Raw genomic sequence first — 24,069 nt, 5'->3', positions numbered from 1 at the left:
CAGTGGTGGGGGACCACTGGTGGGGGAGGCAGTGGAGAGCAAGCAATGTGGGGCAGGCAGTGGGGGAGATCAAGAAGCTTGACGCCTTCCCCTTGCCCCACCCACATCTTGCCCCCTGCTCCTGTCCCGCCCCCCCATTCCCCCCCCCCACATTGCTTGCATTGCTCCAGCACCTTAGACTCCATCCCCACTCCAGCCCGGGACATAGAGCATATGCTTGCTCTGGTCCTGGCCCAGCCCCAGTGGAGGCAGAGGTGGGGAGGGCAGGCAGCTGCTGTAGCTCCAGGTGTAAGATAGCCCCAGGGTTGGGGCCAGAGCTGCAGCTTCTGCCTGTCTCCTCACTGCATTGTACTCAATTCCAAGATGAGGGGCTTTTCCCCTCATGTTAATTCTGGGGTGATCTCATCTTGGAATCAAATAAATATTGTCATTTCAGCTAGTGCAACATAACATTCCCATATAGGCAAGGCCTTAACTTTGTTGGAGATAGAACACTGTCTTACTTTAACTATACCAGTATAAACATACCCTCAGATTAACACAGTTGTACTACTTATGCTCACTTTCAAGGAGCTAAGAGATAGACCACATTCCTGAATATCATATAACATCCCAGCACCTAAAAAAATACAATTTTGGCACCACAACTTGAATAATTAAATATTATTGTTTCAGTATTTCAAGAGTTTCTTGCCCATTTTTCCCCCTCAAGGACTTATTTGGCTACAAAGAGTTTCTTCAAGAATTGTTAGAAAGAAAATTACACATATGAACATGCCTATAACTATGCTCATGTTGTTGTGTAAGGGTACCAGTATTAGGAGGTAATATTCCATCATTACTCATATAAACTATTATATCCTGCCTTTCTTAAACATGACTAGTAGTGTAACAAGCAGAGTTGCTACCTGAGATAAACCCTGCAGGAGAGTGTGGGGGAGGGAGTGTGGGTTGCTGGGGATACATGCTGCTGAGGCATGGACTTCATGGGGGTAGGGGGCAATTCTGGTGTCCTTCCTAACTTGGTGCCCAGGGTTCTCTCCATCTCTCCTCCACTGGTCACACTACTGAATATAGCTGCTTTGATCAGGCTTGCAAAGACTTTTTTTAAATATCAGTATCTGGGTGTGTATTAATAATTTTTTTCTTGCTTGAAACCAAGAATAAGAAACGCCGTGAGCGCCGAGATCTTCTAAGACTGCAGTTACTGCGAATTTTTGAATTACTTGCTGATGCTGGTGTTATAAGTGACAGGTAGGATTGATAATATGGTATTTTTAAGTGGAAGAATTTCCGCTGGGTGTGCCGTTAGGTAATTTATTTAGTAGCTTCACTGGGGAATTGGAAAATATACAGAATATGTTTTTGACATGCTACTGTAAAACTTCTGATTGTCTTTAAGTCTGTAATTTGGTGTACTACATGCTAAATGAACTACACCTGTCATATTAATTTTTAACTTTTCTTTATATTAGTACAAATGGAGCCTTAGAGAGGGATACCTTAGCCCTTGGAGCCTTGTTTTTAGAGTATGTTGATTTGACCCGCATGCTGCTGGAGGCTGAAAATGATAAAGAAGTTGAAATTCTTAAGGACATGAGAGCACACTTCAGCGCCATGATTGCTAACTTGATTCAGTGTGTTCCAGGTATGCTGTCAAATTAGCTTTCTTCTTTAGGTTTTTGTGTAGTAACTATAAGGGAATATGGTTAACAGAACACAGAATTCTCTCAGGAATGAAAACAGGAGACATCACAAAGCTTGGTGAAGGTTGCAGCACACATACGTAAGCTTCTTCTCTTTCTAATTGCAACAAAGGAGTTCGACAGCCTGTCTCAGGTCCAGTTTTCTATCTCACAGGCCCTTATCTTACTCAGTTTAGAAATAAATGTCAAAGTTTTCATTTAATTCCTGGGAGCTCAGGCCATAGCAAAGGAAGACATTCTGTTGGTGGCTGAAAAAACATTTAAGTTTAAACATTTAATGGAAAACTTGCCTTAGCCTCTAGAATTCTGCCTCATGTCAGCAAAACTTCCATGACCCCTCTTTTTTACAGCTACTAATAGCCTCCTCCTTTGCGCAGTGTACACTTTTTAAAAAAAAAGTAAAAGTTCAGCCTAAAGGTCTCCTTCCTAACCATTAGAAACTAAAATCTTGCTGGAAGCTTGTTCTCTCCTTAAACATTTCTGATCACAAATTATTTATAACTAGGGTAACCATATTATTTCTAAGGAAATCCAGGACACTGTCTTTCCCCATCCCACCCCCACTCAATGGCACCCCTGCAGGCAGAGGCAGGTGGGCAGGGATGCAGAGTGCAGTCTGGTGGAGAGGTAGGGCGGCATGGTGATCCAGGCATATGGGTGGGAAGGCACCACTGCTGCTGCTGCTGTGTTGGGAGCAAGGCAGGCAGATTAGAGTGGTGCCCAACCCAGCCCACCCACCACCCACTCTGCCTCCAGTCATTGCTCAGGAGGAGCCAGGCTGGGCACATGCAGACAGCAGCATCAGTGCCTACCCACCTGCCTTCCTGGTGCACCATGTCACTGCCTCCCCACCAGATTGCACCCCACACACTTGCCCACCTGCCACGGCCTGCAGCAGCCAATTATGGGATTTTTGTTTCAATTTGTAACAACTGGATGGGACACTGGGATGGCCTACAGTATCCAGGACTCCCCCAGCCAAACTGGGATGTATAGTAACCCTACTTATAACAAGCAACAACAGCATTTCTACTGGGTAGCAAGAAGGATGCAAAGTAAGAAAATGAAGAAATGAGCAGTGAAAACAAATGTTAACATAGGACAGCAATATTCAGAGCTAGATGGTTTCAAGTTTGGTTGTTCTCAGTTGTAAGAAGTATATCACATACCTAATAGATGAGCAAAAAAAGAACACTCGTACTCAGAGGCATAACAAGCAGGGTTTGCTTATCTACTCTGAGGCCTCAAAGCAGTCCTTGGCTGCTGTTGCCACAGCCACAGCATGATTTACCCACTCCAGCTGTTGCTCCTACAGCAGCAGCATGGTATGTGTGCACCCAGCTGCTACTGGTAGAGCAACACTGTGGAACTGCTGCCAGGACAAAAAATTCACAGGAGGTGGGGGTGCTGTTCTGGTGCCCCTATTTAGCTAGCACCCAGAGCCAGTGCCCTGCTCACCCACTGCAAGTTGCACTACTGCCAACATCAGATTTTTCTCCCATTCAAATGAGCAGGAAAATTCTCATTAATTTTCATGGTGCCAATGCGTTAGCTGTTACCGATGGATAATTTACTCAGTTCTTTATTTTTCTCATTCTCCTCCTTATGTTTGTCCCAAGTGCAGGATTGGAGTTATTCAGCAGCGAATAGTTGTAAAGTTTTTCTTTTTTACTTATATTTTTGTTGCGTTCATAGTCTAATATGTAGCGATGTGAATTTAGCACAGTGAAACAGCTGGTTTGGATGTCCTGCAAAGAGCCAACAATGACTGATGTGTGTTATAAATAATTCAACATTTGATTATGAAGATAGACAGTTATCTTTCTGTTAACCAGCAGATGTCAAAGCATGTCAAAAACTAACAAAACCATACCACTTAACTCTGGACAAACTCATTTTAATTGTGGCAGCTTCAGTCTTCTTTAGTTAGTTTAAATATTGAGGTTTTATTGGCTAGTTAAACTATGCTTTTGGGTATCACCTAATGCTTTGAAGTTGAGGGGAAAGAGTCCATTGGTAGTAATGTGCCTGGCCTCTTTCTAACTAACCTTAAATGTCTTTTTTAATCACGTATGTGTGGGTTCAGAGTATTCATTTTATATCCCCTTCCTGTCTAGTAGTCAAACGTATCATGAGTCCAGCAATTTGTCAGTGTGCTGACCCTGCTGCTGGAGTAAAAGCAGCAAGGAGATGAGTACTTTCAGGTGAAAGTTTTTATTAGGCTAAGATGGTGTTTAAACTTGTTCTTTATTTCTTCTCAGCTGGATTTTCCCTTTTTACTAGGTTAGGAAGTATCTTGCCTCATTTATTTCAGCTCCACAGAATGAGTTTCTGCTCTATGCTTATCTATTATTGGGTATTTCTATCTGAAATTCCTACTGTCTGTTCTGGCTTAGAAGATGTTAGCAAATGGTAATTTCTTCCCTGTTAATTTAGTTTCTCCTTAGTGCCTTTCAGCCTTTTCAGGCATTCTATCTCCCACCCTGTTTTGTGCTGGAGGAATTAGAACTATGTTAAACAATCTTAATTTTTTACATTTTTTTTTTTAGAATTAGCAGATATGTTCCTTTTGCTTAGGAAGTGTCTGAGCATATCAGTCAACATAACATACCTCCTTATAAGGAAATAATATCATAGGATTGTTTTATTTTCTGCCCAGACCTGCTATTCTAGTAGGGTAATACATAACCATCATTAGGGCTTATATTGAAAGACCTGGAACAAAAATAAACAAGCAAAAGTTGACCATAAAAAGAATGTATGAAGCAGTGAACTCCCGTTATTAACATCCTGATTCTGAAGTTAGCTGTTCACAAATGCAGCAGTCCAAATCCAAATTCATCTCTGAGCTTTCCCACAACTAACATGAAATGTATATGTCCTGCATTAGTAAGCAATCCAGATCCTCACAGAGAGACCTATTCTTTAAATAGGAAACATAGTGCACCACCAAAGACCAGTCCTGATCCATCCTGCATAGTAATATTGCTCTCCTACTGTGATCCTAAGCAGCCATCACCAATCCTAATCCACTTGGAAAGAACATCACTATCTCCTCTCATTTCAGTGAAGATCCTGTATGCAGCTCTGATCCATCTTACCTTGAGGCAGAATTCTAAACAGGAGAAGGACACTTGCCAACCTTTTAGCTTAGTAATTTAGTGAATAGGGTGCTAACCCAAAGAGTAAGAGAACTAAGTCTTAGGCCCTTCTTAGCCAGAGGAAGTCTGAACATTTATCTACTCTTCCTGGCAATGTGCCCTAAACATCAGGCCATAGATAAGGCAAGGCCAAGTGTACCCTTTTCCTCGCCTATTGAAGTGGGCCACTGGGCAGGCAAGAGGAAAAGAATCATAGTACCAGAAGGAGAGCATGCAAGGACTGTGATCCTGTGGCCTATTGGCAGAGGCCATTGGCTTAGGTGGGACAGAGCCCTGAATACTGGTCTTACACTGTTCATGAATTTTATCCAATGATTATTAAATGCAAAATATGTAACCAACATTGGGAACACAAGCTGGGAGCAAAGGCATAATTGAAAAATAGATGCTTCACTGGAACCCCTCTGAGTATGTTTGGTGGCTGCTGCATAGAGTGGATTAGGATTGTGTTTAGTTGTTTAAATGCCAAAAACTCCATAAGCACCTCTTAGAGGCAGATTTGGATTTGGCTCAATATGTTTATATAAACACATATTTGTTTAAATTTTAAGTCTCTTGAAAATAAAGGGTGTCTCATTAGTGGTATTAAGATAACCAAAAGAGGTTTAGTTATTTTATAATAAATATATCTGCAAATATAAATTAAAACTTTCTATTCATGGAGGTGGGAAGTCCTTGAATAAGCATTACTGCCATAGGGAGAGGACACTGATTCTTCATTTCTGCTTTGTTTGTTTTCTTTAGGAAACTATAACTGATTTTATTTTCATTCATTTAGTTCATCATAGGAGATTCCTCTTCCCTCAGCAAAGTTTGAGGCACCATCTTTTCATCTTGTTTAGTCAATGGGCTGGACCTTTCAGTATTATGTTTACACCACTGGATCGTTATAGTGACAGAAATCACCAGATTACAAGATACCAGTACTGTGCATTAAAGGTATAACATGTTTTCATTTCTCCATTAAAAGTTATCTATTCAGTAATGCTGGTTACAGAAATGGTATTTAAGTTCAAAAGAAAGGAAAATAATGACCAGTATTTTCTTTTATTTATAATTATTGTTAATTAGATTTTATACGTGTACATATATATGCATATAATCAAATGAAGCTTTACTTTTCTGTTTTTATAACCTACAGAAGGCATAGATTATCAACCTCCAGCCTGGGGGCCAGATCAAACCCATGGAACTCTCACTGCCTCTGGACTGCTTGGTGGCAGAAGAGCAGTGGCACTGCTCCCCTACTGCCAAATTTCTGGACCCATGGGTTGCTCTGGACCCTGTACACTGGATCTGGGGCCCAATCCCAGTGCACAAGGGCAGGCAGGGGCAGCACCAGGGCCCAAACCCAGTGTAAAGGGGTGGGGAGGGGGCAATGCAAGCCCCCCAGGATCCAAATCTGGCACAAGAAGGGGAGGGGGAAATGCCACCCCCCTGGATTCTGAGTCTGACACATGGGGGACAGAAGGGAGCAGTGATGGCCCCTGCAGCCCAATCCCAGAGGGCAGGAGCAGGCAGTGCCAGGCCCCTGGGACTCAGTCCTGGTGTGTGGGGCTGGGAGGAGGCAGTATCAGGCACCATGGCCTGATCTGGCCTTTAGGTGGCCTGGTCTAGCCCACAGATGGCTCTGCACTACCCAGCTGGCCTGTAGTGCCAAAAGGCTGAGCATCACTGATTTAGCACTATTTTTCATGGCTGGTTGCTTTTTTGCCTGTACACTTTTCTTTTGTTATTTTCTTCCTCATTCAAAAAGAGCAGGATATCAGGCACAAGTTCAAATGTAATACCACTTCAGTATTAGGTACATCCTGTTTCAAAAGGATTATTTCCTGTTCTTACATAAAGATGAGCTCAGTAGTTTACATATTCTTTTTCAGCTGTAAATATTACAATCAAGCATTCAAGTAAACAGGACAAATAATGCCCTGTTTACCAATATATGTTTCATCAAATGACAAATTTGATGGGGGTCGGACTCGATGATCTATTGAGGTCCCTTCCAACCCTAACATCTAACATCTATGAAAAACAATTTAGTAAATCAGTTTCAACTTTGACAAATAAATTGCATTTGAAACATAAATTTATTTTTAATTATTTTATAATCTCAATATAAAAGATTGGGTGAATTAAAATAAATTTCATAACTTGGCTAATACCAACTATTTAGGTGCTTAAAAATTTAATTCAGCACCTTAATTAATGAAACTAACTTCTAGATCAGTGTACATGTAGAAATCTGACAAAAAAAATCCCCACTATTGTTTGCCTTAAATATAAATACAAATGTCTTGCAGGCGTGAAGAAATCTGTTAAATCCCTTCATATACATTACACACTTGCGTAACTACTACATTTCCTTGTATTACCAGGCAATGTCAGCTGTACTCTGCTGTGGCCCTGTATTTGACAATGTGGGTCTTTCTCCTGATGGCTATCTCTACAAATGGCTTGATAACATTCTAGCTTGCCAAGATTTACGTGTGAGTACCTTATTAGTAATGCCTAGTTTAGAAGTTATTTCAAATTCTGTACTTGTTAAATACAATCCACTTTGCAAATGCAGACAGTGTAGCTGGATTTGTTTTATTATTTCGAGGAGAAAACAGTACATGTGTTCATTGTTCAGTCACAATGAACAGTATCACCACAAAGTTAAATGGTAAACAGGAATTTTATCATTTCAGAATATGTACTTTATGTAACTAACATAATAAAGTAAGTAGGATTCTACTGTTAGGCTCCAATTTCTTTGAATCAATATTTTAGGCTTTTTATCCACTACTAGACAAAGGCCAAGGGCAGCTCAGAAAATACTTCCACTTCTCTCTGGAGTATTTCTACCCACCTGCTTCTACGCCCAGTGGAATCAGAATGTAAAATCACTTCCTTCTCCACGAAATAGCTGTTGGTGAAGTAAAGCTGAATGTGGCAATGTCAAAGAGAAGATCTTCAGAAGAACGCAAAAAAAAATCTACTTTTTTAGACAAAGCCTATAGGAATAGAAAATGAGTTTTCCCTTAAGCGCTGGATCTGGAACTATCCAAGTATATTTTGATTTTGCTAGAGTCTGAAGTTAAATAATCTCTATGTAGTAGATTACTTTTACAGTTTACTGTTCTGTTCCTTCAGAGGCAGCTTCCTTGATTGACCTATAAGGTACCTGATAACAATTTGATATTTATAGCTTGCCTCCTGACTCTCTTTCATCTTTGTCATACATCTTCAGTCCTCTTCTTCAGTTTCCAGCATCTTCAGTTTTCTTATCTTTCCACTTGTGGCACCCGACATTTTAACCAGCTATTATCCCACAAGATATCCCACAACGGCTGCATTTGCATTTGCACAGGTCACTTTGGTTCCTAGACAAACTCCAACAACTGAAAGAAAAGGGCAGGAAGCTGGAAGAAGACTTGTTTTAACTCTTTCCACAAGCAGTTTAAGGAACTTAACCAAAACTATTCTCTGTTGAAGACTATAGTCAAAGCATCCTTGTTATCTATGACCTAGTTTCTGCCAAATCCTAATCAAAAGAGCTGCTTCAGTATTCCAAAGCAGAACAAACCTGACAGACACAGCCACTACAATCATCAAGTCCGACCCCCTGCATAGGCAGGAAAGAGTGCTGGGTCTAGATGACCCCAGCTAGATGCATATCCAACCTCCTCTTCAAGACCCCCAGGGTAGGGGAGAGCACCACCTCCCTTGGGAGCCCGTTCCAGACCTTGGCCACTCGAACTGTGAAGAAGTTCTTCCTAATGTCTAGTCTAAATCTGCTCTCTGCTAGCTTATGGCCATTATTTCTTGTAACCCCCAGGGGCGCCTTGGTGAGTAAAACCTCACCAATTCCCTTCTGTGCCCCCATGATGAACTTATAGGCAGCCACAAGGTCGCCTCTCAACCTTCTCTTGCAGAGGCTGGAGAGGTCCAGGTGCCCTAGTCTCTCCTCGTAGGGCTTGGCCTCCAAACCCTTAACCATACGAGTGGCCCTTCTCTGGACCCTCTCCAGGTTCTCCACATCCCTCTTGAAGTGCGGTGCCCAAAATTGCACGCAGTATTCCAACTGCGGTCTGACCAGCGCCCGATAGAGGGGAAGTATCACCTCCTTGGTTCTGTTCGTCATGCATAGGCCTGGCCTGTTCCTGGGCTCAGTGCTACTTACCCAGCTCATCTGTTCAGCTCAGATGTTAAGGCAAGAGCCCTCCTGCAGCCCTGCTTCCAGAACCTCCTCTTCCAGTGGTACTCAGGGATAGACTGCCTGACCAGCTCAGGCCCTGGACTTATATATCTCAAGCCCAGTCCACTTCTGGTAAGGTGACTCTCTCATCAGCCCCTCCCACACACACACATACAAACTTACAGACTGTTTCTCAGATAGCCCCTCCTCTTAAAGTAGCAGGTGCTCCAAGCACCCTGTCAGTTCCCTTAAAAATCAGACAACATGGGCCAGACTCTGTTCCACCTAGTAGCCATCTAAGTCAGGGGCAGGCAATTATTTTGGCTGGAGAGCTGCTTACCAAGTTTTGGCAAGCTGTCGAGGGCCGCATGGGTAGCCCCACCCCCTGGCTGCCATCTTGTGACCAGAAGTCCCACCCTGTAACCCCTGGCCTTTGTCACCAGAAGTCCCTACCCTTGTCCCTCCACAGAAGTACTCCTTTCAGCAAGTGTTTCTGCCATCTCGGAACCAAAAAAAATACCAAATTATATTCTAAAAAGCGAACATCTACAACATTCATTAATTTGATTTCAAGAAATATTTTTATCCTGATTTACATGTGTTTGTGTAGTGTACATAGAGGTGATTGCACAATGGCTTAAAATGAAGTTACTCTTGTATTTTGTGGGGGAGGTGGGGTAATGGGGGGTGGGTATAGGTTTGTTGGGGGGCTGTGGGTGTGGGATGAGGGAGAATGTGGGTGTGTGTGGATATGTGGGGTGTGGGTGGGCATAGGGTTTGTGGGGAGAAGGGTAGCTGGGGTGTGTAAGGGGGTGTGGGTGCATGTGTATGGTGGGGTATGCATACACACACTCTGTCTCTCCTTCCCTACACACACACCCTGCTTCTGGCCCCAGGGTACCGGCACATGCCCTGTGTCCACACGGTCCAGCCATGCAGCCAGGAGTCATGTGATGCTGGAGCAGTGCGCAGACAGGGAAACAGGGAAATGGGTGAGGGTGGGGCGAAGCTGGGATCCTGGGTCCTGCTGCCAGCTCCCCCTGGGTACTACTGCCCCTGGCTCATGTCACCTTTGATAGGCAGTCAGGAGCAGATAAAAATGTTCTAAATTTTTTAGGGGCCCCACGGGCCAGATAAAATGGACTGGTGGGCCCTAACTGGCCTGCAGGTCATATTTTGCCCACCCCTATTCTAAGTAGACTTAGATGCCTAAGTGCAATTCTGCTCCACCCTACTCAAGTCCTGAAAATCTGTTATGCAATATTTTTGTAACTCACCATCATCTTACTCTTACTCTTAAGTCTGAGTCACAAAAAAGCAGCAAGGAGAAGAACCCTGCCCACCTTTTGTATTAACTGTTTTTCAAGGACTTGAGCAAAGTGGAAGATCTGCTTTAAAAATATTTATTTACATGGCTTTTCTGTAAGATACTAGCAAATTGCCTGTCAAGAATGATGTGGGGGGCAGGGACGGAGTGCCACCATCCATCACTCCATGCCACCACCACCTCCCAGGAGTAGTGGGGGCGAGGAAAGCTTACACATGGTGGCTGCTGCTGCCACCCACTGCCCCATGCTGCCACCGCTTCACATCTGGCTGTGTGCCCCCCCTTCCCCACATCCAGCCCCATGCCACCCACCCACTCCCCATCCACCCATGTGCCACCTCCCTCCGGCTCCATGACTGGCCCCGTACCTCCCAGAGGTGGAGGGAGGGAAGCTTGCACGCAACCACCACTGCCGCCACCCGCTGTCCTGCACTGCTACCACTCCGGGGTCAAAGCGGGGTCAGATGTCGGGGGAGCAGGGAAGTTTGCACATGGCTGCCGCCACCACCCACTGCCCCATGCTGCTACCGCTCCATGTCTGGCCCTGCCTTGCATCCCTGCTACATCCCCTCCGTCCCCGCCATCATAGCAGCGCTCCGCCATCCCACTCCATCCCGGCCGTTCCCCATGGAACACTCTCATTGGTTGTTTCAGTAAGCATTGTCATTGGTTGCCAAGACAACCAGAGTGTTCCAAGAGTGCTATAGACGAACACACAGACAGATGGACTAAGCCCATATATATATATATATATATATATATATATATATATATATATATATATATAATTTTTCTTCAAAGTCTACAATATTCAAAACTGAGTTAAGTCTCCATGTATGCTACACATAAAATGAAGTTATGATAAATTCTATACTTTGTTTCTTCCACAGCATGCAATAAATGTTCCTTTGTCATTTAAAAGACAAATGATTAGTCCTGAATGCCACTTTATATCTAACAACCTAAATAAGCATGGGCAACTGGTGCCTCCTGAGCACCCAGTCAGTGATGGGGGGGGGAGAAGGGGGCAGGAACCCTCCCACGGCCGATCTTGCCAACTGTGGGGGAGTGGTCCCCCGTGGCCGATCTCCCTGACTGGCTGATCGCACCAACCTAGAAGCACAAGCAGCACTCCCAGAAGTGCCAGGAGTACTTCTCCTGGCACCCTGACTCCCCAGCCGGTGCTCACAGGGCGGGCATCGGCAGTCCTGCCTGCCTCCCCTGTCCATCGCCTAACTGGGTAGTGCTGGCTGTCAGGGGACCAGCGCTCTCAGGGGGTGCACGCGCATCCCCATGCACTCCCTATGCATTGTCACTGTAAATAAGTTTAAGAAATCTGGAGGAGGGTCTCACTTTGTACAAAAAAATGCCATTCTGTGTATTTTTAGGTTCATCAGCTGGGATGTGAAGTTGTCATCTTATTGCTGGAACTAAATCCTGACCAAGTAAATCTCTTCAACTGGGCCATCGATCGTTGTTATACTGGATCATACCAGCTTGCCTCTGGATGCTTTAAAGCCATTGCAACTGTATGCGGAAGCAGGTACTGATAAATTTAGAAGTAGACTCTCCCTAAAGTATTTAGTGTGAAACAAAATCAGGCTGCCATTTGTAAGATGGTTATACACTATTTTGTGTATTCCTACTTCCTTCTATTGAAATCAAATTTTAAATCACATTTCTGCTGATTAAAAAATAACATTAAGCACGGTAAGCATGTTTGCTGTTCATTGCTCTACTGTTCTGGATTTCATGCTGTGAAAAAAGCAGGAAAAAAATCTTGTGAATGACAGAGTGAGGAAGCATTACAGACCCCCACACCAAGGGGAAGAAATAGATGCGGGGCTCCTGAGGCAACTCTCGGAGACCATAAAAGCTAAAGAGGCGGTAGTCATGGGGGACCTAAACTACCCGGACATCTGCTGGGAGACGCAGACAGCAAGGTCCCATCGCTCACGCAGGTTTCTAACTTGTGTACAGGACCTCCACCTGACACAGGAGGTGCATGGTCCCACTAGGGGGAATGCCATACTGGATCTGGTATTGGCAACGGGAGATGACATGATAGGGGACCTCCAGATCGGTAGCTATCTGGGAGACAGTGATCACCTTATAATAGAATTCAACATAAGACGGCGAGTGGGGGTAAGGTAACTAGTAGGGTGAAAGTGCTAGACTTTAGGAAAGCTGATCTCATTGCACTCAGGCGATTAGTCAGGGAAGCACTGCAGAGTAGGAGTTTTGATGGGATGGGTGCCCAAGAAAGGTGGCTGTGCCTAAAGGAAACGATCCTTTGGGCACAAAGCAAGACGATCCCCGAGCGAGGCAAAAGAGGGAAAGGGGCCAGGAGGCTTCCATGGCTGACCAGAGAGATCCAGGGCAGCCTAAGGGCCAAAAGGGGAGCACATAAAAAGTGGAAACAGGGTGAGATCACTAAAGATGAATATACCTCCTCTGCTCGTGCTTGTAGGGAGGCAGTTAGGCGGGCCAAAGCTACCATGGAGCTGAGGATGGCAACCCAAGTAAAGGACAACAAGAAATTGTTTTTTAGATACATTGGGAGTAAAAGGAAGGCCCAGGGAGGAATAGGACCGCTGCTAAATGGGCAGAAACAATTGGTGACAGATAGAGGGGACAAGGCTGAACTCCTCAACGAGTTCTTTGCCTCAGTGTTCCTAAGCGAGGGGCACGACAAGTCTCTCACTGGGGTTGTAGAGAGGCAGCAGCAAGGCGCCAGACTTCCATGCGTAGATCCTGAGGTGGTGCAGAGTCACTTGGAAGAACTGGATGCCTTTAAGTCGGCAGGCCCAGATGGGCTCCATCCGAGGGTGCTGAAGGCACTGGCCGACGTCATTGCAGAGCCACTGGCGGGAATATTCGAATGCTCGTGGCGCACGGGCCAAGTCCTGGAGGACTGGAAAAGGGCTAACGTGGTCCCCATTTTCAAAAAGGGGAGGAAGGAGGACCCGGGCAACTATAGGCCAGTCAGTCTCACCTCCATCCTTGGTAAAGTATTTGAAAAAATTATCAAGGCTCACATTTGTGAGAGCCCGGCAGGACAAATTATGCTGAGGGGAAACCAGCATGGGTTTGTGGCGGGCAGATCTTGCCTGACCAACCTAGTCTCTTTCTATGACCAGGTTACGAAACGCCTGGACACAGGAGGAGGGGTGGATGTCGTATACTTAGACTTCAGGAAGGCCTTCGATACGGTATCCCACCCCATACTGGTGAACAAGTTAAGAGGCTGTGATGTGGATGACTGCACAGTCCGGTGGGTGGCGAATTGGCTAGAGGGTCGCACCCAAAGAGTCGTGGTAGATGGGTCGGTCTCGACCTGGAATCGTGTGGGCAGTGGGGTCCCGCAGAGTTCGGTCCTTGGACCGATACTCTTCAATGTCTTCATCAGCGACTTGGACGTGGGAGTGAAATGTACTCTGTCCAAGTTTGCAGATGACACAAAGCTATGGGGAGAAGTGGACACGCCGGAGGGCAGGGAACAGCTGCAGGCAGACCTGGATAGGTTGGACAAGTGGGCAGAAAACAACAGGATGCAGTTCAACAAGGAGAAATGCAAAGTGCTGCACCTAGGGAGGAAAAATGTCCAGCACACCTACAGCCTAGGGAATGACCTGCTGGGTGGCACAGAGGTGGAAAGGGATCTTGGAGTCCTAGTGGACTCCAAGATGAACATGAGCCGGCAGTGTGACGAAGCCATCAGAAAAGCTAATGGCATTTTATCGTGCATCAGCAGATGCATGACAAATAGGTCCAGGGAGGTGATACTTCCCCTCTATAGGGCGTTGGTCAGACTGCAGTTGGAGTACTGCGTGCAATTCTGGGCGCCACACTTCAAGAAGGATGCGGATAAACTGGAGAGGGTACAGCGAAGGGCAACTCGTATGGTCAAGGGCCTGCAGACCAAGCCCTACGAGGAGAGACTAGAGAAACTGGACCTTTTCAGCCTCCGCAAGAGAAGGTTGAGAGGCGACCTTGTAGCTGCCTATAAGTTCATCACGGGGGCACAGAAGGGAATTGGTGAGGATTTATTCACCAAGGCGCCCCCGGGGGTTACAAGAAACAATGGCCACAAGCTAGTAGAGAGCAGATTTAGACTGGACATAAGGAAGAACTTCTTCACAGTTCGAGTGGCCAAGGTCTGGAACGGGCTCCCAAGGGAGGTGGTGCTCTCCCCTACCCTGGGGGTCTTCAAGAGGAGGTTAGACGAGTATCTAGCTGGGGTCATCTAGACCCAGCACTCTTTCCTGCTTATGCAGGGGGTCGGACTTGATGATCTATTGAGGTCCCTTCCGACCCTAACATCTATGAATCTATGAATCTATGAATCCACTGAAAAACAGTCACCTCTGCAAATTTGCAACATACCAGTAACTGGGGCCAGACACATGGTGAGCACGCCTACACATGAAATTAATGTGACACAAACTCTGGCGCCACGTTTACACGTGTGTGGGACTGCAGCATGTTGAGACGAGTCGGAGAAGCCCTGGCTGGCAAGGAGCTGGTGTGGTCATCCTGCCAGCCTGGGCTGCTCCAACCTGGCTCAATGTGCTGTGGGGCATGAGGTTGCTCCAGTGTGGGGCTAGCCAGCAGGCAGCCCCCACACTGAAGCACCCTCGTTCTCCAGCCAGCCCTGTCAGTGTCTACACATGCGTTGCTGCGCACTAATGACAGTACATGTGTTTACAAGTATTAACCTATGACTGAGTTAATTCAGTTTCTGCATGTGTAGATGCTGAGACTTTACTGTGGAGCTAATTACGCAGCTCCACAGTAAACATCTCGTGTAGATTCGCCAAGTGTTTGCAAGAGTGCCACTCACTACATAGAGTCTCTACAATCTTTGCAACTTGACATGTAAAAATGGTTTGGTAAAGTTTTAAAATATAATCTCTAGTATCCCAGTGGTAAGCCAGTCAGCTGTTTATGGCCAGGTCCCCTATGTGCAAGGGGTTTTGGAGATGTTGCGCTAGAACTGTAGAGAATTGCTGCTATCAGTCACATGTAGTGTTTTTCTGAGACTGCAAATCCCTGCACCATCTTACAAACCTGAGGCTTAGTTTTGGGGTCGTGAGAAGGTGCTTATAGTAGCATCCTGTTGTATAAATAGTGGAACTTCCCTGACAAACCATTGCACTGAACAGTACAATAGGACCTAAACATTTTAATTTCCAATATCATTTTTAAATCTAGTGCCAAACCAATTTCTGGATGGCTTTTCCATATAAAATCAGAGTCACTAACAAGAAAATAGTTATTACTTGGTAGTTATTTTCCCCATGTTTTTCTAATTGGCCATGAATTTGACCTGGTTTTCCTTGCCTTGTTGCAAATTAATATATTCAATGATATTAACAGAGCAGAAGTGGTAAAAAGAAGAAAAACACAAAATGTTACTCTTGTATCATCCTATATAAATATTGTTTTTCTGTTTCTTCTTGGCATCTTTTCAGAATAAAAATGTGGGGGGGGAGATTTAATAGTTATTTTGAAATAGAGAGCAAATCTCATCTGATTACATGAGTCTGAACTTCTGATAAATTTAGACTTCTTGACAAAAGCATAATTTGGCAAGATGTCTGATCAGCATATTTTGAGAAGGAAATGTGTGGGACAGAGCAAAGCAAAACATATTAAGTATTTTAGAATTTAGTATCTCTATAAAAACACTATTTTGTTCCTCTGATAGAAACAGATGCAAAAACAAGCTGTATGACATTGAGATTTTTAAAAAATGAATGGAATTTTATGCATATAAATGTGGTTACTTAAAGATCCATTTTTGCTGTGTTAAAAGAAAGCACCGAACACAGTAGCCCTTCAACTATGTCTTTCCTCCTCAGATTTTAGTCAGATAGGACTGAGTGTCCTGGGAAAGGATGTACATTACATGCCTTCAATAATAGTAAAATATTTGGTTTACATGACCATGTTCAAGGAGGAACTCATATTTCTGCCTTTTTTGGGAGTATAGCTAACACTTAAAACTGACAAGCAGTTTCCTCTTCTCAGTCCTAAAAGGGCTCCCCAAGTACAGGAAGGTGACCATTTTATACATGAGCAGTGGTGTATTGTATAATGGATGACTCTTTGACTAGGTAGAAACTCAGGAATGTCAGGGGAGGTGGGAGAGCATTAAAATGGCACCCAATCTAACTTAGTTCACCCAGATGCAGACCTTACACTTGACTGACCTAATTAGGAATCTAAGTGTGAACTGTACAGAAGCTCAGGAAGTTTAGATTGGTCTAAAAATGGCCATCCCAATCTAAGTTAACTGTACCTCTGAGGTAGTCTAACTTAGACTGCATCCAGCGAGACCGATCTCACTGAACTTCTGTACAGCTCTGAGCACAGCCCCCATGGCTGCACTTTTGCTATCCACCCTGCTGAGACAGGGGTGTTTTTAGCCCCTGCCCTCTCCCCCAGGTGGACAACCCACACCCCCATGGAGCAGCTGGCCCTCCCCTGAGCACACCAATCCCCTATTCTGCAAGTGGCTCCATTCAAAGTAATTCAGGGATGGGGGAGGGGCAGGAACAGACAGGATTGGGGAGAGTAGGTTCACCAGAGGGGTTGGTTGTCTGGGGGTTGGGAGAGTCAGAAGGCTAAAAATAGCCCATAGTCAAGGGGGGTAAAAGAGCCCCCAAAACCCCTGCAGACCCTGCTAGCCCCCCTGATCCTGCCAAACCCTCCCAGACCCCCCTCAACCCCCATGGACCTCACTAGCCCCCTTGATCCCTCCAAGCCCCCTGCAGTCTCTAGTTTCTCCCCCAGTCCCCCCATGGTCCTTGCTAGGCTTCCTGATCCCCCCCACAGGCCTCACTTGCCCTCCTGATCCCCCTGCAGACCTCTCTAGCCCCCCTGATCCCCCCAAACCCCCTTGCTAGCATCCCCATCCCAACTTACCTTACATTGGGTGGCCATTTTTAACTTGATCTAACCTCCCCTCTTTCCTCAGAAAGTTCTTTCCACAAAAATGTAGGCACTCTCGAGTCTATGGTGTTCCCATGTGATAGCTTTATTGTGATACTATCAATAACATGTTCTGCAGTTTCACTTATCTTGCAGCTAAGACTGAAGTATCGGAGTAATTGGAGACATACACAGCATACACTCTATATTCGTTTCCTCTATTTTTTTCAATGGGAAACTACATGTGTTTTGTATAGGTTCAAACTCTGTGAAGCCTTTGGCACCATTTAGAAGCTGTAATATTTTAATTGTGAGACAGGCATTTGAGAACTGGTTAAGACTTTCCTTTAGTCTAAGCTATAAAGTTTCATATATAGGTGTAGTAGGACAGGTTCTTAGGTCTGAGGTCCTTTGGATCAAAGCAAAAGATCCCACAATTGTATTGGTTAAAACTAAGCTGGATGTCAAATAATGTATTTGCTTAATCAACATAAAAATTGCGTTTCGTTTTTAAATTAGCACAAGGCCAAATTACATTACATGGAAATTTGCCTTTCCCATGAAGAGCAGCAGTCCATGCTCTGATTTGTTGACCCTTTACTAAATTTTGGACACCTAGGATGGTTGTTTGTTCAGTAAGAACCTGTGATTTTGTTGTGCCTGTAGATTCCAGCCCCTTTTAGTATTAATTTCTCATTCTGATAGAGAATTCTTTTTCATAACTTGAATACCTGTGAGTCTGCATATTGGGAAATAAATCCTTTTTCAAAAGCAGATATTTTTAACTGTCACTGGAATTGTTTAAAGAATATATTATGCTTGGAAACTCTACCCATACATCTTTGTTTTGGGGAGCTGGTTCATCAATAAATTCTAAATTAAAAAAAAAAAACCTGATTGTTATGAGAACAGGTGTAGAACTTTTCATTTTAGAGCCATTACAGTACATTTCTAAACACTGTCTCATGATGTTTGTCAACTCCTCCTGCTCTGCTATTCACCAGGTGGCCATTTGATCAAGGAGTATGTCATCACAAGTAAAGAACTTTCTTTTCAGTATTCCAGTGCAGAAGCAGAGAAAAGAAGGGTGATATTTCTTTAGACCATTATTAGCGAACAGATCCAGGTGAATTTAAGCTGCATTAGATTCTGATGTTCACAAAAATTTACTGTTTATTCTTCCAGGAACTATCCTTTTGATATAGTGACCCTTTTAAACTTAGTGCTGTTCAAGGCATCCGACACCAACAGAGAGATTTATGAAATTTCCATGCAACTTATGCAGGCATGTATCAGCAACTTTTCTAAATAAAAGTTCCTCTAAAACAATAACCAAATTTGATTTCCTTATGAATGTCTTACAATATGTTACTTCGGGGGTTTTACTTTTGAATTTACTTTTTTTAAATCTTTTGGTTTTGAAACTAGGACTGTGAATTCTAAAGTGATTATTTGTATAAATAATCAGTGCAAAAGATTATTTGGAAAGTTTATACTGAAATATATAGACTGTTCATTGATTTCTTAATATGTTTAAAGTTGATATGCTGAGTTTTTCTGAACTAATGGAATTGTTCTGTTTCATTGTCCATTTTTCTTCTCTTCTATAGATTCTGGAGTCAAAACTTTTTGTTTATTCAAAGAAAGTAGCTGAGCAAAGGCCTGGCAGTATCCTCTATGGTACTCATGGTCCATTGCCACCTCTCTACAGTGTATCACTAGCCCTTCTCTCCTATGAATTAGCAAGGATGTATCCTGAGCTTACCCTTCCACTTTTTTCAGGTATCAGCATTTTTTAAGTTTTGTTTTTTATGTAGCGTACAAATGGTGGATTGCTAAGGTACTTTAATTGTGAATAACTAGCCCACTGATACTCAGATTGAGTTTGGTTTTATTTGATTTTAGAAAAAAAAATGGTAAAATTTAAAACATAGTAAAATTAAACTAAACCTATATGAACAATTGAAGACATGTGCATAGTGCAGTGGCTGATATTTTAAAATTTGCGATCTGATTCTGTGCCTAATTATTTGTACAGAACGTACAGTCTTGAAGTGGGGCAGTGGTGTGGGGGTTTGAAGACTTTGTTGTATCCATCTGATCCTGGGCAACATTGGCTGTCAGCCTAAAATAGTCAATCCAGAAAGCTTACCAAAATTATAGAAGTATCCTCAGGCTGACCAGATTCTTTGCAGCGCTGTATGCTATGGTCCTACTCCTTCTGCCCTCAGCTTTGCCAGTCATAGAGGATCTGCAACAAACCTGGATAAGTTTTCCAGTGGTTTATTGTGTTCACGTTGGGCTTGAATTTTTCTAGCTTCAGTCTCTAACTATTAGATCTTGCTATACTAAGAACCCTCTGTTATCAAATTTTAGTTCCCTATGTAGGTACTTACAGCATATAATCATATCATCCTTCAAACTCTTCTTTAATAAACTAAATAGTTTGAGTTCCCTGTATTTTGACACAAAACACAGGTTTTCCAGTCTTTTTAGTTATTCATACAACTCTTCTGACTCTTCTTCAGTAATTCTTGAACTGTAGTAATTTTGGACACCAAAATTTAATAGAGTATTCCAGTTATAGCCCATGCCCTCCTCACTAAGTGCCAAATACAGAAGTAATATAACCTGCCTATTCCTGCTTGATATGGCCATGTTCATCCATCCAAGGATCCCATTAGCTCTCAGTCAGAATATCTCACTGGGTGGTTTTTCTCCCTTGTATTTGGAGTTTGCGCGTTTGTACTCTCAGAATATTTCCTTATTTTGTATGATTTAGGCCAGGAAGCAAAATAGAAATGATGGTGACATGCTAGACATGTGATCTATACACTATATTTTTACTTGCCTTTATAGACTAATGCTTTGCTATTTTAATACTTCCTGTATTAGAGGTAAGTCAGCGATTCCCAACAACTCATCCAAATGGGAGACAGATCATGCTTACCTATCTTCTACCATGGCTTCATAACATTGAACTTGTAGACAACAGACTACTTCTCCCAGGATCAAGCCCTAGCACTCCAGAGGATGAAATAAAGGACAAAGAAGGGGAAATAGCAGTCACATATGGGCTGAAAGGAAATGGATGGGGCTCTCCTGAAGCCACATCATTGGTGCTGAATAATCTCATGTACATGACAGCCAAGGTAAACAAAGCCATATATTCCAGCTATAATATTTTAAAAGTTCAAAAACAACAGAACTGCATGGTACTGTACAAACTCAAAAGACAAAAAGTGTTTAGAATGCTCATGAGAATAAAATGTTAGTTATGTATCTGTTGAACTAATTATTAAAATAACTATCTCATTCCCTAACATATCTAGGGTGAACTTCGTTATGAATAAAATTAAGAAATGCATCTAAGGAATAGATCAAAAGCAATGGGTACTTCAGTGTGATACATTGCTATGCCTAACTTATGCATTTGTCTCCCAAAATAGAATCCAGAACATACGGCAGACATCTAGGGCCATCTCCTCTTCCCCTTTATGCACCTATATGGCACACACACACCTGTATAACTGCAGTTTTGACACCTATACACATTTGCATTTCAGCTCTGCACATGCAAACCCATTTATAATCATGAGTAGGGCTGAAGTTGGTCTGGGCAGCTGTGTGGCAAAACACGCTCACCCAAGTACGTACATAAGGCAGGTAAATCCTAAAATTTTAGGATTTGCAGAAAAGCTATGACTGGGTGAACAGTGACTTCTACCCTTTAACCAATAGCTTAGTGGCCCAGGGAGCAGTAGATAGGTTCTCGGCTCCCTAACACAAAAGATGGTTGAACATGCATCTCTTATTTCTAACCAGAGTGCTCTAACCACAGGCCACAGGATAGGCATTACTCAGTTCCTTCTTCATATTACTTTTGGCATCTGCAAGGATTAAGTGAAATCTCAGACTATGTGCAAGTGCCAAGAACTGTAGTTAAATGGCTGCATCTGTGCCAGGGGTGGCCAGCCAGTGGAGCAAATGGCACAAGCAACTGCAATAAATGGCATATGATAAACTGGGGAGAGGATAGGTAGCATGGCAGCAGATAGGGCAGGAGAAGGGAATCAGAATGGCATTTACAGAGGGTTCAGGGCTAATTTATGGCATGCCTGTCAGAAAGGTTGTGCCCCACTGGTCTATAACATTTAGGCTGCCACTTATCCTCCCACCAAATTTCTGGGCTTATGGGGAGTGAAATCAGATTTACCTCTTTGGCTCCCCACACAGCGTATGGGAAGGACTAGGCATTTCAGTTGCACAAAAAGCAGTAATCTGAATGGGAAGCTGCCTAAAATCAGCCTGCTAAATAAGGAACCACTCAGAACAAATAATTAGGAAACACCGTGGATGGGGATTTTTCTTAAATCCTGCCCCTCTCTGGGTTGTAGATATTTCACCCTCCCCTAGAAGTAGGTGCCCTCAGTTTCTATCAAAACCAGCACAGGGTCATTCTTTGCTTTTCAAGGCAGAGCCAAAGGATTTTTACAGAATTGTTCAGGGATTACAGGACTCCCTCAAGATGTAGAAGACCTAGATTCAGCTCTCTGCTCTCCCTTTGGGGATTCAGACCAATATTCCTCCCCAACCTGGCGGGCACCCTAAACAACAGGCTGTTTCAGCTATTTAAAGCAGGGAGTAAGCACACAGTCCCTCCTGAGGAAGGTGTTCCAGTTTGCAGAAAATAATTAAAGGTTTATTGAGAAAGAGGGACAACAATTCTCTAGCCTAGTAGTTAGAGCACATACCTGAATCCCACCATATACAAGGACTGTATATGCATTTAACTGTTTCAGGCCCAGACTTGAGAACATAGATAGGAACCCAGGACTTCCACCTGTAGGCGAGTGTCCTGATTACCAGGTTAGAGAGTCATGTTCACTCTAACACTCTTTCTCTCTGGCCCATGTCTCTAATTCCTTCCTGCAGAATGAAACAACATCAACAGGAAGTATCAAGTACCACCCCTTGGTCACCTGCATCCTGAGTGAATGCTCTGCCTACTGTGGTGCTAAATAGAAAGGGGACACCACTATGGCCACATCTTTTAAAACAGGGCTGATCAAGAGATGTCCTGTGGGCTAGATCCGGTCTGCAGAGCCATGTCATCCAGCTCATTGGGCTCCTGTGGCTCTGGAAATCTGGTGACATGCCAAGTGGTATTGGCATTTATTGTCATGGCTTCTGGAGCCACAGAAATTAACACTACCTATCACATCCTGCTGCCATATTTCTGGGTGGCCCCGTAAGCCAGATAAAGAGCACGGAGCAGCAACATCTGACTTGTAGGTCTGCCCAGGGCCAAAACTTCAGCAACTGAAAGAGTGGCAGCTACTGTGTCTCTGGGAGCCACAGCAATTAACACTGCTGTCACCAATTCTATCCCAGCAGCCCAGAAAACACAGCTGCATGTTCAAGATCCAGCCCAGAGGCCAGGCCTGCACCACTCATGTGGTCTGTGGGGCCAGATGCATTGGACACACCACTGCTTTATATTTTGTGTGGAGCCCAGTCCAGGAGCTGTGGTCTGAGAACACATACTGCATTTCACCCCTCTAGCAAGATAGGTAGACAAATGCCCAGTATCTGACAGGACTTAAGTAGAAAATAAGTGCTGAGCTATTTTGTCCTGTCAAAATTGAGGCTTTTGTGACCATGTGCAGAAGCAGAATTTTAGATATCTTGTATCGTATAGTGTTGAATAGCGAAACACTTGTGAACTTTAAACACCTGCAGATTAGGTGGCATGTAAGTGGTACATTAGAGCTTGAACATTTTTTACTCGGGTGCCTATGTCTGTCCTAAATCTGACTTTAATAGCCTAGTCCTCTTCTGGATCTAGACCTAGATAGTTTTCTTTTTCATATTTATGGTACGTTTAGTGCACTTTTCACAAATTCCTTCTCTTTGCTTCGTTCCAGTACGGAGATGAAATTCCTGGACCAGAGATGGAAAATGTCTGGAATGCCCTAGCTAACAATGAGAAGTGGAGCAACAACCTTAGAATAACACTGCAGTTTCTCATTAGCTTGTGTGGGGTTAGCAGTGATACCATCCTTTTACCTTATGTAAGTGGTTGTGTGTTGTTTTATTTATAACTGGATGCACTGTTTTTAATGAAGAAAATAATTCACATTGAGTGTATATGACTGCCACAAATTCTCTATACCTGTATATCATTAGCATCCAATACTAGCTAAGTCAGGGTAGAGCAAATGAACCCAGATACTGAAAGTAAATGGATGAAACAAGCCATCTGAGCCTTAGTTTGTACCAGTGGAGCTCACTGAGTTTCAAGTAGTGGATATGCTATAATGCAAAAAAGCAGTTGTTCTGCACAAGGGACCAGTATAGCAGTGACAATGGCTGGTCATCCAGTGCTGAAATTGGCATGAATAAACATTAAAACCATTTTATACCTAAAAAGGTACTGCTCTGTGTTTAAATAAAACGCATATAAGATTAACAGAGTAAAACTACTAAATGCCATTAACTTCCTTCAGTAGGCAGCTAGTCTTTAGACAGCTGTACACTATATTTTGCAAGGCCTTACAACAATGAAATGCTATGCAAGGAATTCAGTACACATTATTAATGTTTACACATTTTAAAGATTTATATTCCAGTTAAGCAAAACGTGTAAGCATATGCTTACTTTCAAGTGTGTGCTGAAGTTCATCCTTCTTTAGCAAGACTGGGAATTTGAGAGGCATATTTCAGACTTGCATGCCTAACTTCTTTAAGCACTTTGGA

General features: G+C 43.5%; 1 protein-coding gene across 8 annotated transcripts in view; it reads left to right on the top strand.

Moving 5' to 3' along the window:
* The window catches only part of FRY (FRY microtubule binding protein), a 468,020-nt gene that overhangs the window by 319,294 nt on the left and 124,657 nt on the right, over positions 1 to 24,069 (top strand). For all 8 annotated transcript variants that reach the window (XM_059717956.1, XM_019498273.2, XM_019498271.2 and 5 more), the window contains 9 exons: positions 1,163 to 1,254; positions 1,476 to 1,648; positions 5,646 to 5,806; positions 7,243 to 7,353; positions 11,763 to 11,917; positions 18,496 to 18,595; positions 18,921 to 19,092; positions 20,206 to 20,462; positions 23,238 to 23,384. In XM_059717956.1, coding sequence (XP_059573939.1) covers positions 1,163 to 1,254; positions 1,476 to 1,648; positions 5,646 to 5,806; positions 7,243 to 7,353; positions 11,763 to 11,917; positions 18,496 to 18,595; positions 18,921 to 19,092; positions 20,206 to 20,462; positions 23,238 to 23,384 — 1,368 coding nt within the window. The remainder of the gene's footprint in view (positions 1 to 1,162; positions 1,255 to 1,475; positions 1,649 to 5,645; positions 5,807 to 7,242; positions 7,354 to 11,762; positions 11,918 to 18,495; positions 18,596 to 18,920; positions 19,093 to 20,205; positions 20,463 to 23,237; positions 23,385 to 24,069) is intronic.

Source organism: Alligator mississippiensis, chromosome 1 (genome assembly GCF_030867095.1).
Source record: "Alligator mississippiensis isolate rAllMis1 chromosome 1, rAllMis1, whole genome shotgun sequence".
NCBI lineage: Eukaryota > Metazoa > Chordata > Crocodylia > Alligatoridae > Alligator > Alligator mississippiensis.
The sequence above is the reverse complement of the archived record's forward strand: the minus strand, read 5'-3'. Positions and strand labels throughout refer to the sequence as shown.